A 16,329-nucleotide genomic window follows, 5' to 3' on the forward strand; every position below is an offset into this window, starting at 1 on the left:
TCTCGACCACCACCGTGTTCTCGACACACATGGCGGCTTCACGGCGGCCATTATTCGCCATGTTGGCTCTCTGATTGCCTGTCATTGGCTTTTACAAAATGCGGATTGCGGCTTCACGGCGGCCATTATTCGCCATGTTGGCTCTCTGATTGCCTGTCATTGGCTTTTACAAAATGCGGATTGCCGTTGCTTACAATGTGAAATGTTGATTTGCTGTCTTTGTGCGTCATGAACTTTATTACTCGCTACCATTCTTTCGTGTAATTTTTTTTTTTGTCCCGTTGTGGAGTGACACTTGCTGTAAAGGTGTCCACTCATAGTTTTGAGAAACACTTGTTCTCTATGCAGTGTGCCAGAAAAGCAGCCCGTGGAATCCCAAATCCGACGGCTGCCGCGGAGAGCGCGGAAACGACGCCGACAGAAGCTCAAGTCGCAGGTCATTTCATCGGGGGAGAACTGGGAGGCCAACTCGGGAAAGCAAGTAATCGCCGTTACCGACGCCTCCGAGTCCCGTTCGGCTGAAAAGACGCCCGTAGTTGCGGGCAGCCAGCGCGGACCCATTTCCGAACGTGCCTGTGGTTCGAAAAAAGCGCGAAGTGCAGAAACTGCAACCACCGATGCTGATGGGCCTGCTAGACTAGCCACAGAGAACCTGCCAAAGCTGGAGCCCACTGCAGACTGTACCATGCCAGATGACTGTACTGAGGCTGCCATCCCTCGGACACAGGTGCGGTAATGACAGTAATGAAACAAGGGGGCAGCATGTTACCAGATACACATACGAGTTGTGTTCACTAAAGGAGAGAAGTGTGATGCTGCTTCAGTGCACATTGTCTTAAACGGGCGCAAACATGCCGAGACTGGCCAAGTAATTGATCAGAACAAATTCCTATGTTATATAGCCTGTTTAAAAGATGGCCGTTCTTATTGAATGACTGTAAATCATTGAACAGCACTTCTCCGTGCGTGTGCTCAGAAACGGATGTTTCTGCGCCACAACCGCAGCTATCCTACAGCACAATCATTTGTAACAGTTCCCACATCGGTCCTTCTGTCTTCCTCGAGAGGGAAATAAGTGTTTTGATCCATTTACGTATTCGTTCGTATTCGTTTACAGGCGCACGTAAGGCGCAATCACGCGGCTGCAACCTGTGCCTTGCTTGCGCAGCATGTGTGCTGCATCGGCAGAGCGCGCGTAAAGCGCTAGACACACGGTGCGATTTTGTGTGCGATCCGCCGCACGACGCGTCGTAGTCCGACTTGCCGCAAACGAGCGTGCGACGCGTAGCTCTGCCCAGAACCGGCGCCCCTGCATGGACGCTTGGAATACTGCGGAACTTCGCAAAGTGGAAACAAACGTCTTCGCACAGTTCTATAGTTTCACACAAACGATCACAATAAAAACACGTCTGTGCGAGGAGCGTAGACGTGTTTCCGTAAGGCCGCGTCCGCAGTGTGGGCCCCAAGGAGGTTAAAAAAAAAAAAAAAACTTTTTTAAACTTCCTTGGTGAGCTCCGTTGACAGCCGCCGATGGCTAGGAGCCGCCAGGCCTAGCTTGCTGGGAAGTCGAATCCGAGACCGGTCGCGCTTGCTACACGACCGCATGCAGCTTGTAATAAAGCTCCTCTGTTGGTCAGCACAACGTGTACACAGTTATGTTGCTCTTAAATTGCAATACATTTGATTTTATCGGCGCGGACGCAAGCGAACGAGCAAGCCAGGCGAACTTGCGATCGCTGGGAGACGGTATATAGGCCTAGTTAGCTGGCCGTCGGATCCGGGGTCGACAGCCCTTGCGATCCGTCCGCAGCTCGTAACAAAAGCGTCCATATTCGTCAGCACAATCAACGTCTGAACATTTATGTTGCTCATAAGTGACAATACAATTAGTTTCCCGACGCCGTTGGTAGTGATGAGAAAACACGCCAGTCAGGCGAGCCGCTTCGCATAGACGACTGCTGCTGCGTCTTCGCTGACCGCTTCCGAATCGATACCACGCCAACGATTTGCTATTTCGCGCAACGTTTTATAATATGCACACTGTCGAGTCCACTTCATTCTATAAGTTATTTCCTGTCAGAAACAAATAGTACCCGATTTTTGTGTCGCCGTCAGCGGCGAAGAGGCCAGCGTCTCGACGAGGGAAAAAAACACACCGGGACGATCGGCTTGCTCGCCGGCACCGCCCCGCCGGGTCGTAACTTTACAATTGCTAGTATCTACAGCGGGGGTGTGGCACTGCGGGTCACGTGACTCCGCCTAACACGTGTTGTCATGGTAATCGTGGGGCTCCTAGGTGCCTAAGGACATATCGCTTAGGGACTTTTGAGGCACTGGTCTGGCACGAGACGGTCTTTGGAGGGACAGCCAGTCGTTTGTCCGCAGGTGCGAGGACAAGCGGGTGTAAGAGAAAAAACTGTGTCCGCTCTTGCGCAAGCGGATACCGCTCGCGTTTGTACCTCGGTGCCGCGGCGGAAGCCGCGTTGCCGGGCACCGACGCGAAGCGGCGGTCGTTGAGGTGTTGCAGAGCGCAGCGTAGCAACACCCCAAATAAAAGAATACTGCTCGTCAGGTAGACTGCTTCATCCCTGATAGTGAGATTATATTTGGATCATCAAAACAGTGATGCGTTTATTTAGGAAACCATCGTTTCTCTCTCGCAGCAGTCTACCTGACTGGAGCAGTATTTTTTTATTAGGGGTGTTGCTACGCGACGGCGGCGGAGCTGGTGGTTACTAGGCAACAGAGTTGACGTCATCGCTACTGCTTGGGCGCATGCACGGCTAGGCAACGCGGGCGGAGCCGGCAGTAGCTCTGCGCGTTGCCTCGTTGGTGCTGCTACAATTTCTCTATCTCGCTCTCATTTTATCTTTCCCACTCCCGAGCATTGCGCGCGGCGCGCGCATGCTCTCCTCAGCTCTCCGTACCGCGCCCTTTGGTCATGGTTAGCCCTCTATCGATGGTTTGAAACGCCGCTTTCGAGACCTTCCACGCCGCTCACGGACATAACTGCGCTATCGGTTGTGAAGGAGGAAAACTATAAATTAGTTTTCTAAGCAGTTGGTTCTTTTCCCGGGAGGCGGTGATTTTTAAACGCGCTTCGAAGTTTCGCGATCGTCAAAGAACGAGAGAATGGCCGCCCGCTATCGATGGTTTGAAACGCCGCTTTCGAGACCTTCCACGACGCTCACGGACACACTGCGCCATCAGACGTGAAAGAGGAGAAACTATTTTTGTTTTCTAGGACGTTCGCTTTTTTCCAGCCAAGCGGTGATTTTTAAACGCGCTCCCAAGTTTCGCGATCGTCAAAGCAGAACGCAAAAATGTCCGGCCCCGAAAACGGCGCGCTGCTTCAGGAGATCGCAGATATCGCGATTCCGCTTCCTCTGCGGCTGATCTTATCGAAAGATCGAATAGCTGCGAGTCAGAGGACGCTGACTTTTTGTCGGACTTTAGTCTGAAAGCGACGACGACGCAAACCAGCCCAGAACATCGGTGGCCGCAGCCCGGCACGCCCAGCTGTAGGGTTTCCAGTTCAATTTTTGTAGCGAAATACCTATGTAGCGAATGACCCATAATTTTCGTAACATTTTTTTCTTAAGATACCAAGCGTGTCTTTACAAACTTTGTCCTATTTTATTGCACAATCTTGATTTTAACAATTTGTATCTTTTTTATGACATACATCTCGTTAATAAAACTTTGAAAAACGTCTGCCGTAACATACTTACAAATAACACCTATTTTCCCCATGGTAGGGAAAGATAACATCCCATGTCAAGGCAATGTGTGACCTGCCATGGTTGCTCAGTGGCTATGGTATTAGGCTGCTGAGCACGAGGTCGCGGGATCGAATCCCGGCCTACGGCGGCCGCATTTTGATGGGGGTGAAATGCGAAAACACCCCTGTACTTAGATTTAGGTGCACGTTACAGAACCCCAGGTAGTCCAAATTTCCGGAGTCCCCCACTACGGCGTGCCTCATAATCAGATCGTGGTTTTGGCACGTAAAACCCCATAATTAAATTAAGGCAACATGTGCATGGCACGGAGAGGAGGCGAGGCACACGCCGCTCCACGAGGTGGTTGCTAGGCAACGCAGTGATGTCATAGCTTGGCGAGGTTTTGCGGCAGCAGGCGGCACTTTTTACGGTTAGCTAGAACAGCTTTGGTGTTAAAAATTCCATGAAAACGTATAGGCTGGTGCACGCAAAATGGAACGCCGTTCACCAGCGCATTAGATATATCGAATATGGCGCCACACCAAAGATCTCAAATTGCACTTCTTTGTGTACTTTGAGATCTTTTGGCACCTGGAGGTAGAGAAGAGGACGTGCAGTCAGTTTGAATGTTGTGGGATGTGTGTGTAGTCAGTGGAGCCCCATCGAGATGTTTGGCTAGCTCGCATGCTACCTCGAACACCAACTTCCTTCTTTCTGATTTTCATGGCGTCGTCGTGTGGGTTGAGCGCCTATTCGTGAGTTCATTTTCCGCAAGTGATGGCCGCTGCAACTGTAACGAAAAGAATCAACTTGGACTTTGCAATTAAGTTAGATGTGATCGAGCATTTTTTTTTCCTTGCAGGTAAATGGAGTGTGACGGCTTGTCACCCGTACACCGTCGGCGTGAAGACGTCGACGGTGTATGCAAGCCGGTTGGTCATTCTGTACTCAAGCAAACACAGTAAAAGGGTCAGTCGGGAGTAAAAAACAAGATATTTATCAACTAACAACGATACACAAGTTAATAAAGAAAAATGACACAAGAAAACTAACAAACATGCACTTAATCTAGATCAATGATGACAAAACAAATATAACGAGCAATTAACAGTGGGTATAAAAATTAGGCAGGGCGCAGATCAAATACATAAGAATACACTTAACAGTGCTTCACTAAAACAAAGTTCAAAACAAACGATGGCATACGCGTGGCCGGGCAGCAGCAGCAAGTCTGTAAACCGTGAAGCCGGCATGCAGAGCTTTCCCGAATAACGCTGGCGAGCCGATCTTGTTGAAGTGGATGCGATTGCGGAAGAGTTTTTCACGGGAGTCTAGATCTGAGGACTTCCCTCGAGCAGGTTGAGCTACCTTGAGGGGAAACTAGTGAGCTTTTTCCCATTGCTATAATTCTGCATTATTCGTTGCGCTAGCGGGGTGACCCAACCAGCTTCATATTTTCGACAAGCCCCATGCGATTCGGTTATGATACATTGAGATCGGGAATCGGCAGCTAGGGCGGTAGGTACTTCTTCAGCTTGTGTTGAAAGTGAGGCTATCTACTTGCTCATCCTCGTGGATGACCGCTGCCGTATACCACCCCCCACGACATGGACCGGCCACATCCACATAGAAGACTCCGTGTTTGTTGCCATAGTGGCATTGCAAGGCGTCCGCTCTCACCTGGCGACGACCACTATTGTCTTCCCTATCCATCTTGTCTCCAGAGTTCGGGCACTCATACCCGCTCCTGAATATGAAAGTCTGTTTCAAGTGGAGCCGGTCCAGCAAATGCCGTCCCGACTTTGTTTGAGCTAGACGTGTATATTGGTTGATGAGGTGGGCTTCCTTGAGCTCCTGAAAGGTGTGCACCACTCCCAAAACGAGAAGTCTCGCGTTAGAAGTTGTGACAGGGAGGTCAAGGGCCCTCTTCATCACTTTCCGGAGGATAACGTCGACTTTGTCTTCATCATGCTTCCGCAGATGGAGATAGGGAACCGAATATAGAATTTAGCTGGTTACGAATGCATGAGCTAGCCGGACAGCGTCCTTGCTTCATAATCCCCCTCTCTTGTTGGAGACACGTCAGACCATTCAGCCCACTTGGTCCCCAACCTTGCCGAGCTTTTATAGTGTTGTGTCGACTGTTCTTTGATTGTGAATAAAAAGTCCAAGAATTCAGATCTCCATGCCTCGTGTATGGGGCCACCAGCCAAAGAGAGGCATATTTGTGTAGTGTCCTTAGGCGATGGTGTAAGGTGCACAAATTCTGATTTGTTTGGTGCACACTGCATGCCGCAGCACTCTGCATAGCTATCCACTAGGTGAGCTTCTGCTTGCAGGCATTCCTCCATGTGCACTGTATTTCCCTCTGTGGCCCAGATGGTGATATCGCCAGCGTACAGCGTGTGCCACATGCCTTCGATACCCTGTAGCTGGGCCGGCAGATGTACCATTGCAAGGTTAAAGAGTAGAGGGTAAAGTGCAGCGCCTTGTGGCGTCCCCGTAGTACCCATTTCGTAAGGTCCATATTCAGTGTCTTGGATTCTGACGAGCGCGGCTCGATCCGTCAAAAAATTCTTGATGTAGGTGAATGTGTGTGTGCCACAGTGGGTTTCGCTCAAGTGCGCCAAGATAGTGCTGTTTAATGTTGTCGAAAGCTCCCTTCAGATCTAAGGCCAAGACAACACTGTCATTGTGAGGGTGCTCCGTCGGTTGTAGTATGTCATGATTGAGTTGTAATAATATGTCTTGTGCCGACTTCTGTGGGCGGAAGCCGAACATGGTGTCTACAAAAGTGTTACAATTTTCCAAATATTTGGAGCCTATCTCGCACCATTGCCTCCATTAGTTTGCCCACACACGATGTGAGCAAGATTGGTTTCAAGTTGTCCGCAATAATTTCCTTCCCTGCTTTAGGAATGAAAGTGACAAGTGATGTTTTCCAATCTGGGGAGACGGGAGTCTCCCCTTTCCATATCGCATTAATGTAGTTAAGAAGAGCCTTATACGCGCTATTGGGGAGGTTGGCCAGCAGTTTCACTGTGACCTTGTCCTGACTGGGCACAGTGCCTCTCTTCATTTTGGCTAAGGCTGCCTTGAGGTCGTAGAGTTGGAACGGGCTGATCCATCTCTGGATTATCTCTGCCTGCATAGAGATATTCCTGACCTCGAGGGTCCTGTCTGGTGCAGAGATACTTGTCCCTTAAGGTCTCTACTAGCTGTGTTGTTGTGCCCTGGAAATTGTCTAAAGCACGTAAGTGTTTGTGTTTCTCCTCGTGATTGAGCGGGATCGATCAAGCTGTGGAACCGCTTCCATGTATTCTTCCCTGACATCTTCAATACATTTAATTAAAGTATTAAGGATGCAGTGATCGCTTCCTAGTGTGGATTCGGTGTTGTACCATTCAACGTGTTGTATGTGTTGAGATCGGGACAAGTGTCCCGTGTCACGGCGTTTCGTATACGTGTTGGCTGTGCTGGGTCGGTCTGGAGGGTGTGAATTGTGTTAACTGAATGGCTTAAAACGGGAAATTCGGTCCGGTTATTAGGGAGAGTGATGGGAGATAGATGAGAGAGAGGGAGTCAATGACTCTGCAAGCTGTTGGCGAAATGTACATATGTAAATAAACGCGTACATACGGAGTTGTTGCGAGCCTTGTATGCAACATGTAGCCTGACAACGAAAGAAAGATTGAAGGCTAGGAGCCCGGATCAACGAGGGTGCAATCAGGAGCGATGGACCAGCAACGGCCTGAACTCGGAACAGTGACACCCCTGGAATAACGTAACTGATTTATACACATACACCTCAAGTTACCTCCTGAATTGTAATGACAATGTGAACAGAGCACTCAAGGTACACGTCGACTGGTTAGGCTGGACGCGTGGGGGGGGGGGGGGGGAGGCTAAACTCGGCCCTGGGGGCGAGGGACTAGAACCCCAAACCTCCCCCCCCCTCGCTGTGCCACTGACCTCATTCTCCTTGACTTTGGAACGCGGGGTTTCCACAACAGAAGAGAGCACACCATCATGATTAGGATCAGGGGCAGCGACGTCATCTTCAAAAGACATGACACACGGTAAGAACAAAGGACGAAGAACATAAACACAGCGCTGACCTGTCGGCAGACGAAGAAAAAAAACCACGCGACATCTCGCACCTACAGGCAGAAGGCGAGATTTTCATGCTGTCACGTGACTGCAGCAGTGGCTCACCGCCAGTTGGTGTAGCCACTCCGCCGCAGCTGCGGTTGAACACTGGTGGCACGCCGTGTGCTCTTTACTGCTAGTGTATAGGGATTTCTGCGGCGACGATCGCTTTGGGATAGCTGCAGAGTAGTGCGCAGCGTCTGTTCACCGATGACAACATCGATAAGGTATGCGGCACGGCGGCCGCATTTCGATGGGGGTGAAATGCGAAAACACCCGTGTACTTAGATTTAGGTGCACGTTGAAGAACCCCAGGTTGTTTAAATTTCCGGAGTCCCCCACTACCCCGTGCCTCATAATCAGATCGTGGTTTTGGCACGTAAAACCCCATAATTTAATTTTAATAAGGTATGCGGTGAGCGCGTCAAAACAAAGCACTGCATGAGCGGAGGTCTGTCTGCAGCAGCGGCTCTAAATTGCTCCTATGCGTCACCAGCACAATGCCCCTCGCGACCTGATTAGTGAGTCAGTCGTGCCACACTTCGCTCCGTTTGCAACATTGTCCGCGCCAGCCAATATATCGAGAAGGGAAGTGCTCTTTACTGCTAGTGTATAGGGATTTCTGCGGCGACGATCGCTTTGGGATAGCTGCAGAGTAGTGCGCAGCGTCTGTTCACCGATGACAACATCGATAAGGTATGCGGCACGGCGGCCGCATTTCGATGGGGGTGAAATGCGAAAACACCCGTGTACTTAGATTTAGGTGCACGTTAAAGAACCCCAGGTGGTTTAAGTTTCCGGAGTCCCCCACTACCCCGTGCCTCATAATCAGATCGTGGTTTTGGCACGTAAAACCCCATAATTTAATTTTAATAAGGTATGCGGTGAGCGCGTCAAAACAAAGCACTGCATGAGCGGAGGTCTGTCTGCAGCAGCGGCTCTAAATTGCTCCTATGCGTCACCAGCGCAATGCCCCTCGCGACCTGATTAGCGAGTCAGTCGTGCCACACTTCGCTCCGTTTGCAACATTGTCCGCGCCAGCCAATATATCGAGAAGGGAAAACACCTATAGAGCTACACTCAAATTTTGAATTGGGGAGTATATTAATCATAGGTAAATTTTTTTAATGTGTAAGCATTATTCGGAAAGTACCCCAGTTTCCTCACTCAAAAAAATGCAATGCCTTGCATCTGCACAAAAATGCGTAATTTGCAAAGCTAAAACGTTTAATCCTTATAATAGTGTAAATGTGGATGATTGGTAGCTTTATAAGCGATAAGGACCAATTTAAACAAAAAAAATTAAAAAGAATACCCATGGAGATACATAGCGATCCATAGAAAATGCGTGGGGAAGCTTATAGGGGGGTGGGCCAATTTGGACTGGTGGTCCTACCAGAAACTCGATTGTACACAATTTCTGTGAAATGGCATATGTTTACTTTCCCTCCTGGTCCGATGTTCTTTCCAGAACACGACAGAAGTTTTGATTGGTGTGGAATGTGCGCTTGAATCCATTTGTAGCGATCCCATATATAACAATTTATTGGTTATAACGACCACATTTCGCCTCATTTACGATTTTCTGACCCTGCCTATTGAAACTGTGTCCACATATAATGAACATTTTTAAAAGCGCAGTACTTATATGGAACACTTCTAACCTGGTTGCGGTAAAAGGAGGGCTCACGTGTAGTTCCGAAGCACAGAAGCGATAACCCTGATCCAGTACAACCATGACACACGTGAATTTCCGAAGCTGCGAGGAAAGTTGCTTGCTTTTAACCATGCTAGGGTAACCATGCTTGCAAGGCGTGTCTCCAGCAGTGCTTCAGGACGAGGCAGTGGTACGGTGGCTGTGGCCTTCAGGCGTGCATGCCAGTGCTATCTCGGAAGCCACGACGGCGGCACACTTGTTTTTTGCGCAGTTCTCTATGTGGCACATCGTGCACTATGTCTATTATGAGGATTTAGACCAACAGGGCAATTAAAGTGTTGTTGCCGTCGATATTCACGCCGCCCGAGTTGGCGCGAAGACACCGTTGCCGCACGAAGTTGCAAAGGATTGGCGATTACTACACCATTATCGTGAGAAAACGGTTTGTTGATACTTTATGTCACTGCTGATTCGATTTGCGATGGCGTTTTAATTTCCAACTTTGTACTTTATTGACCGAAGCAACATCGAAAACGATACTTCCGGCTGTCGGCAGGCATGTGGCTCATGCAGCCGTAGCAACGTAGAATTTGTCTGGAGTCCACTACAGTGTCTCATAGCCCCTAGTGTTGCTTTTGGCTTTTGAACCCCACGGATCAATCGGTCAAGGAATAAGGTTATGGTGCTTCAGCGTGTTGACATTGAGCTTCCTGGAGATGCTGGATATGTTGTAGCATTGGTGCAATCCTACGTTGACTATCACGGGCACGGTGGTTTGCAGTTGGAATATTGACTGCAATAGTGCACTAACTTAGGCAGGTTGGTACATACTTGTGCAAAGAAAGAACGCTAATGGGACACAAGCACAAGTGCTCATGTTTGACGTCGCCTTGTCGTCCCGGGACGTTCAAAAGCACCGCTTTCTCACATAAATTTTATACTGGTTCATTCCTTGGCTTACGATTCTGATTGTGTTTCTGAATTTGTAGAGCAATGAGCAATTCATATGTATATTGCTCTGCAGGTCAACCAGTGCCAACCACCTGTCGTGAAACCAGATTTGCGGACAGTGGCACCAGCGACGAAAATTGGTTCCAGCTTGGATGATCTGAGGAACTACAAGATACCCAAGATAAGGCGACAGCAACCGCCAGTGGAGGTGCGTCAATTTTGACATGGCAGGCAAGCTGCATTATCTAAGGCATTGTAATATGTCCTGGAGGCGACCTCATCGATGGTTCGTTGTGCGGTATCTAAAGCCAGAACTAGTGGTATGCATTAGCCGGCACCAGCGTACGCCATTCAGCTTGGAATGGGGGAGTGTGGTGGCCTTTGTCAGGTGGTACTTCTTTTGTAAAAGTATTCTTGGAGAATGTGATCTCGTACGGCTGAGCAGAGATGGGTTGGCCGGCCTTTGCAGGTGCACCTGCTTGGTTACTCCGTGCTGTATAGATGGGGCTGATGGCGTTGCATTGACCTAGAGGAAATATGGGGCTGCAAAAGAGAAACATCAGTTTACACATCAGTGTTCTTTGTAAAACCTGTCTTAATTTATTTCACGGTTATAGATTGATTGTTATTTGAGCAAATGAAACTCTTTCATTTTTTAATTTTGCAACGATATCTCGCTGGCAGTATGTCAGTGTGACATTGCTGGTTTCAAAATATAAATGACGTCATGGTGAACTGGTGTAGGAACTTCAATGTACCGCCGCCACCCATTTTTAGTTTCTTGTGTCCTTTCGGTCTTACTAAGCCCCACACACTGTAAGCGTTGGTCTTTCAGTATGGTAGGATAATTTATCAATGCAGATCATTATTGTTTTTTTTATTTAGTGTGCCTTTAAGTTATGCCCAGGAAAGTGCTGTCAAAATCTCAAGAATCACAAAAATCTTGTGTGGGAACATCTAGGCTATATCATGCACATGCTTATTTTTTTTTCTTTCTTGGCTTACAAAGGGTCCTTTCACAGTAGCAGTGACTTTATTTGCTACTGTTGAGTAATTTACTAAGACTGTGAAATAATCTTTACTTTAGTGTTTTTAAAGAAGACTGATTGGTATATTTCGATTAAAGTTTTAGGTAAACCAGTTTAGATGATGAACATGTATTCCCATTTCTTTTTGTATTGTGCAATTATGCTAATGGCAAGAGATTAATTTTTATAACATGAGAACCATTGAGCATGACTCTCCTTCAGTCTTCACTGATTCTGAGTAGAGCGCATGCATATGCATCAGTTTTTGTATAAATTATACATGGGGTATATATATTTCAAACTTGTAGCTAGCCGATTTGGTGTTGTTTTCAGTGCCTCTAAGAAGATACGATGACTTTGCCAAGCTGTGGCAAAAAAAGATTCTCAAGACAGAAAGTAAATGTGTATGTGCTTTGAAAGTAAATTCAAAGTTAAGTGTAAAACAGGTGTACTTGTTGCCTTTAACTTGCGGCCAAGTTTACATGCCACCTGCTGTGCCAGTATGCAGCACACTGCAGAGGTCGTGGGTTTAGTTGATCATATATAAAGCATGCCCCTATTCACAGAGAAGGGGGCAGGCTGATTCAGTGCAGTCAGTCCCTAGAAAACTTGCAACCTGCTATCGCATGGTGTATACACAGGCTTTGGCCTGTTCTATACTAAGATACCTTACTATTATACTTTAATAAAATTTCAGTTATGAAATGTGAATGGAGCAGATGCAAATTTCACATATATTTGTTATTGGTGTTCTTGGCAGTACAAGTAATTTCTCAAATTCCTAGAAACATGTTGTTGAAATCCTACTGTAGTTCATTGTAGCAGAAGCTCTAAACTAGTTTTGTTGTGAAGTTTCAACTTGTAAGCATAAGCTGCTGTGTTAAAATTACAACAGCCTATGTTTTGTTAGCTTTGTATTTATTAAAAGGAAACCATGTATTTCCTTTATTACTAAGCATTGTGTAATACTGGCCGCATGGTTGTCTTGGAAAATACTTCTGTAGCAAATAGAAGTTGCTTGAAAGTAGCTCAATGCGGTATTATGATTGGTTGTACTAGCTGCTCATGGTTCTATCTGTGTGTACAACCATTAACCAAAGTATTCCATCATTTTGCAGGAACACGACAGTGACATTTCCAGAGCTTCACCTGTTTCTCAAAGGAGTAGGGAACGTGAAGAACAAGAAGAGCATCGAAAGGGGCTCACTAGGTCCCAGAGCAGGAGCCCCCTCAGTGGCAGGTCGTCGAGCAGGTGTGTGGTGGATAGAATAATTGAAGATATGAACAAGGCCTACCCAAGGGTGCCCAGCGGCTACATTTCGTGTGGTGATGGCTGCCCTCTTCAAAATGAAGCAGGCAACGAGTTTCCCAGGAGTCCCACTATGCGCCGCCCTCTGGAAGACGACCGGGGTATTAGTGGGAAGGTAGCAAAGTTGGCCACACTCAGTCGTATGCCATTAAGCAGCCACGTCAGGCAGAAGCAACAGACTAAGAAAGTGTGTGTTATATGTAAACGCAGAGTCATTTCTGATGCTGGGGGCCAAGACACCTGCATCAGGTGCTCCCTTTGCAAGCAGATCACCAAAGAACAGGCTGCAGTAAAAGAGAAGGGGGGCAAGGAACGGCTGGCTGCTTCTGAACCAGACACGCCAGCCAAACTTCACAAGCGCCGAGCCTCATCGGATGTCGAGAACAGGGAGCGGGACGCCAAGACACCCACCTGCCCACTTTCATCCAAGTCGGACGACAGAGTTAAAGTGGACACTGTGTCACCCCAAGGGAAGAAGCACCGGATTGTTTCAAAAAAGCGAGCACGTAAGGCCTACCTCACGAAGCCAGTCATCTCGTCTAGCAATGAATCCTGCAGTGAGGATGATGGTTGTTCTGCGACGGCTACTGGTGTCTCTGCATCTCAACAAGTTGAGGCGGCTGCATCGCCATCTGTGCAGCCCCAGCAAAAAGACGAAAACACGACTTCAAACGAAAGTCAGCGAAACGTTACAAAAAACCTGCCTCCAAAGGATGACAGTCAGAATTCAGAGAAGTGTTTTAAAGCAAGTAGCACTGGTTCGAAAGTTAGCAGAGCCAAACCTACATTACAAAAAAAGACGATTAAGGGCAGTAACAAGGAAAAGCTGAGACGTCAAGTGATGAAACAAGCATGGAAAACGGCAAAGGATACAGATGACTATTTGAGGGCACTGAGTGAAATGCCGAAGGGCACAGATCCAATGAAAACTCTCACCAAGAAAGACAAGAAGAGTGAAGCCTATGGAAATTGTGAAAGTGTAAAAGATGATCATGCAGATACAAAAACTGCATCCTTAGAGCAAACTGATGTTTTGAGTGATGTTTGTGGATTTACCTCAGACTCTTTAATCTCATCGGGTAGCCCAGCATTACTTGTTGCATCAAGCTTTAGTCTCACCCTGACCGACTGGGAGGGTCTAAAGAATGAATCGATCGATGATGCCGAGTCTGTGAGTGTCGGTGGCATGACTGGCAACGTTGCACCTACTAGCACCTTGGTGTCAAGTGACAGTGGTCCACCGGGTGGTAAAAATGGCGATTTGCCAACAGGCCCTGAAAAATGTGCTGCAGAGGCAGGTTCACCTCCTATCATGATCTCTGATTTTTCAGATGACGAATTAAAAGAGGATTGCAACGCACCGAACAAGTCCCCTATGTGGCTACCATACTCGATCCATTTTGAGGATGATGGTGCCATGTCTGTGACGATTCAAGATGGAGCAAGTGGTGGTGGTCGAGAAATAGGTTTCTCTGCAAAGAAATCGGGTGCGCTGGCAGAGCAGGCCCAGGAAGCTGTGGCTTCCGATTCTTCTGACGTAGATCACCTAGCCGCTTTAACAGAGTGTTTGCAGAAGATCAGTACCACTGGTATACCTGAAGGGGATGCTGACAAAACTGGTTTATCTAAGCAAGGGGCGCCTGTTGCTGTTCCGGTTTCTGCATTGGCACCCTCTCGTGCTGGTGACAGTAGCATTTCGGTGGATACATCTGACACAAGTGGACAACACACAGCCCATGGCAACTTTAACAAACCGGCACATGTTGGGAAGCATGCACACACAGGCTGCAGCGGCAGCAGTTACAGGTCTCTAGTGAGTCCCACTGCACCTGCACAGTCATCGTTGTGTACTGCAGCAGACCCAAAGGAATCGTGTGTGGAGATCTCATACACAGCCCAGGGTGCCATTGGTGGTGGCTGCGTGCCATGTGCAGAGGACCCCGCTTTGCCCAAAGACCAGTTAAGGCTTTCCGCAGCTGCTAATGTGGAGTCTTGTGGTGCGGATGGCACTGGGAATGACTCTCCGCCATGCTCCATGGACCTTGATTTGCCGACATTCAAGTCATTGTCTGCCATCCCAATAAACACGAATGCAGCTGCCATGCAGAGCTCTTGCACAACCGGGGGCAATGTTCGGAAAAGCTCTTTGCCAAACGCTGGGCACTTGGCTTCGGACACGGCAGATATTCCTGCTTCTTTTGATGCCATCTCTCTTGTGGACAATGTCTTCGGAATATCGAGGGCAGCCACTAGCATCTCTGACAAAGGTTGTGCGGACCACCACGGCATGCTGCACGGCCTGCTTGAAGAATATGTCCAAAAAATGGAAATTTTCCTTGCGGCACTCAGCGAATGCATGTCAGACTATCGTGAAACATTGGTCAGCACTTTATTGCCTGATGGCTTTGTCAAACTGAAGAGAATGGTGCAGCTGGTGTGGAGAATGGAGGCTAAATTGGGATGCCTAGGCACAGGCAGAGTGTTGGACCTGGACAAAGGTGTCTGCTCTCTGCTAATTGAACATGCAGGCAAGCTCTCGGGGACGTCATCACTGGAGTCGGACCTTCCGTCCTTTATGTCATTTGAAGTGTGCAGTGAACCTCATCTGCCGACTCGTACCAATCCACCATGCCAGGAAGTAGCGGAAGATGGGGAGGCTGCTAACAGGTGAGACTCTTGAAAATGTTTTGTGATGACTGTGGGCTGGTGTCTGTGCAGATTTGTACAGTGACCTGCATTTTTACTGTAACCACTTCATATTGGGATGTGCTTATCACTGCTTTTCTTTGCTTGATTCAAGTTTAACGTTTTGGTCGCACTTTTCAGTATTTATCTTTCAGTAAAACAATACGCATGTTATTGAATAATACAGTACCAAAAATTTCAATCGTACTGCAAGTAGTGCAGAGCGAAATTTCCCTCCAATAGTTCTTGAAATAAAAATTCTGGTCACTCTATGTAGCCCACGTGGACAAATATTACTTTGGTGGCCCCTACTCTCAATTCAGGTTATATTGATGAGCAGGACAAATTGTAATGGGATAAGCATATACTGTCGAACCTTGTTATAAAGATGTTATAAAGATAACAACAATAACTTTGTTATCTCTATTTGTTTTAGTGTAAACCATTTACTCGCTGATATCGGAAATAACCTCTTTCAATTTACATTGTTTATCTGATAAATAGTTATATTGAAATTTGACTGCGTAGTCGACTTGCATTTCTAGCCATTTAAATGCTAAGTGGCTACAACATTCAGCATCTGGACACTCACTCGATGCTTATTAGTCTTCGCTCTACAGTCATACGCATGCTCAGGGTACTTAGTGCGAGGAGATGCATAGGAGGTGCTCTGCGAGGCACCAACTGCCTGCGCCTGGCGCCAGTTGCCTTTAACAGTGGTTGGCCCTGTACTTCCATTAATGGTGGTAGCATTAATTTCTTGTGCACATGCTGCGATAGAATGTACTCTCACACAGGCATAATCCACAGGCCTCATAATCAGATCGT

The 16,329-nt window shown here is 47.7% G+C and overlaps 1 protein-coding gene across 3 annotated transcripts in view; it reads left to right on the plus strand.

Annotated features, from left to right (window-relative positions):
• The window catches only part of LOC119445761 (uncharacterized), a 190,586-nt gene that overhangs the window by 161,583 nt on the left and 12,674 nt on the right, over positions 1 to 16,329 (plus strand). For all 3 annotated transcript variants that reach the window (XM_037710041.2, XM_049663607.1, XM_049663608.1), the window contains exons 2-4: positions 349 to 727; positions 10,553 to 10,687; positions 12,626 to 15,483. In XM_037710041.2, coding sequence (XP_037565969.1) covers positions 349 to 727; positions 10,553 to 10,687; positions 12,626 to 15,483 — 3,372 coding nt within the window. The remainder of the gene's footprint in view (positions 1 to 348; positions 728 to 10,552; positions 10,688 to 12,625; positions 15,484 to 16,329) is intronic.

Source organism: Dermacentor silvarum, chromosome 3 (assembly GCF_013339745.2).
Source record: "Dermacentor silvarum isolate Dsil-2018 chromosome 3, BIME_Dsil_1.4, whole genome shotgun sequence".
Taxonomy (NCBI): domain Eukaryota; kingdom Metazoa; phylum Arthropoda; class Arachnida; order Ixodida; family Ixodidae; genus Dermacentor; species Dermacentor silvarum.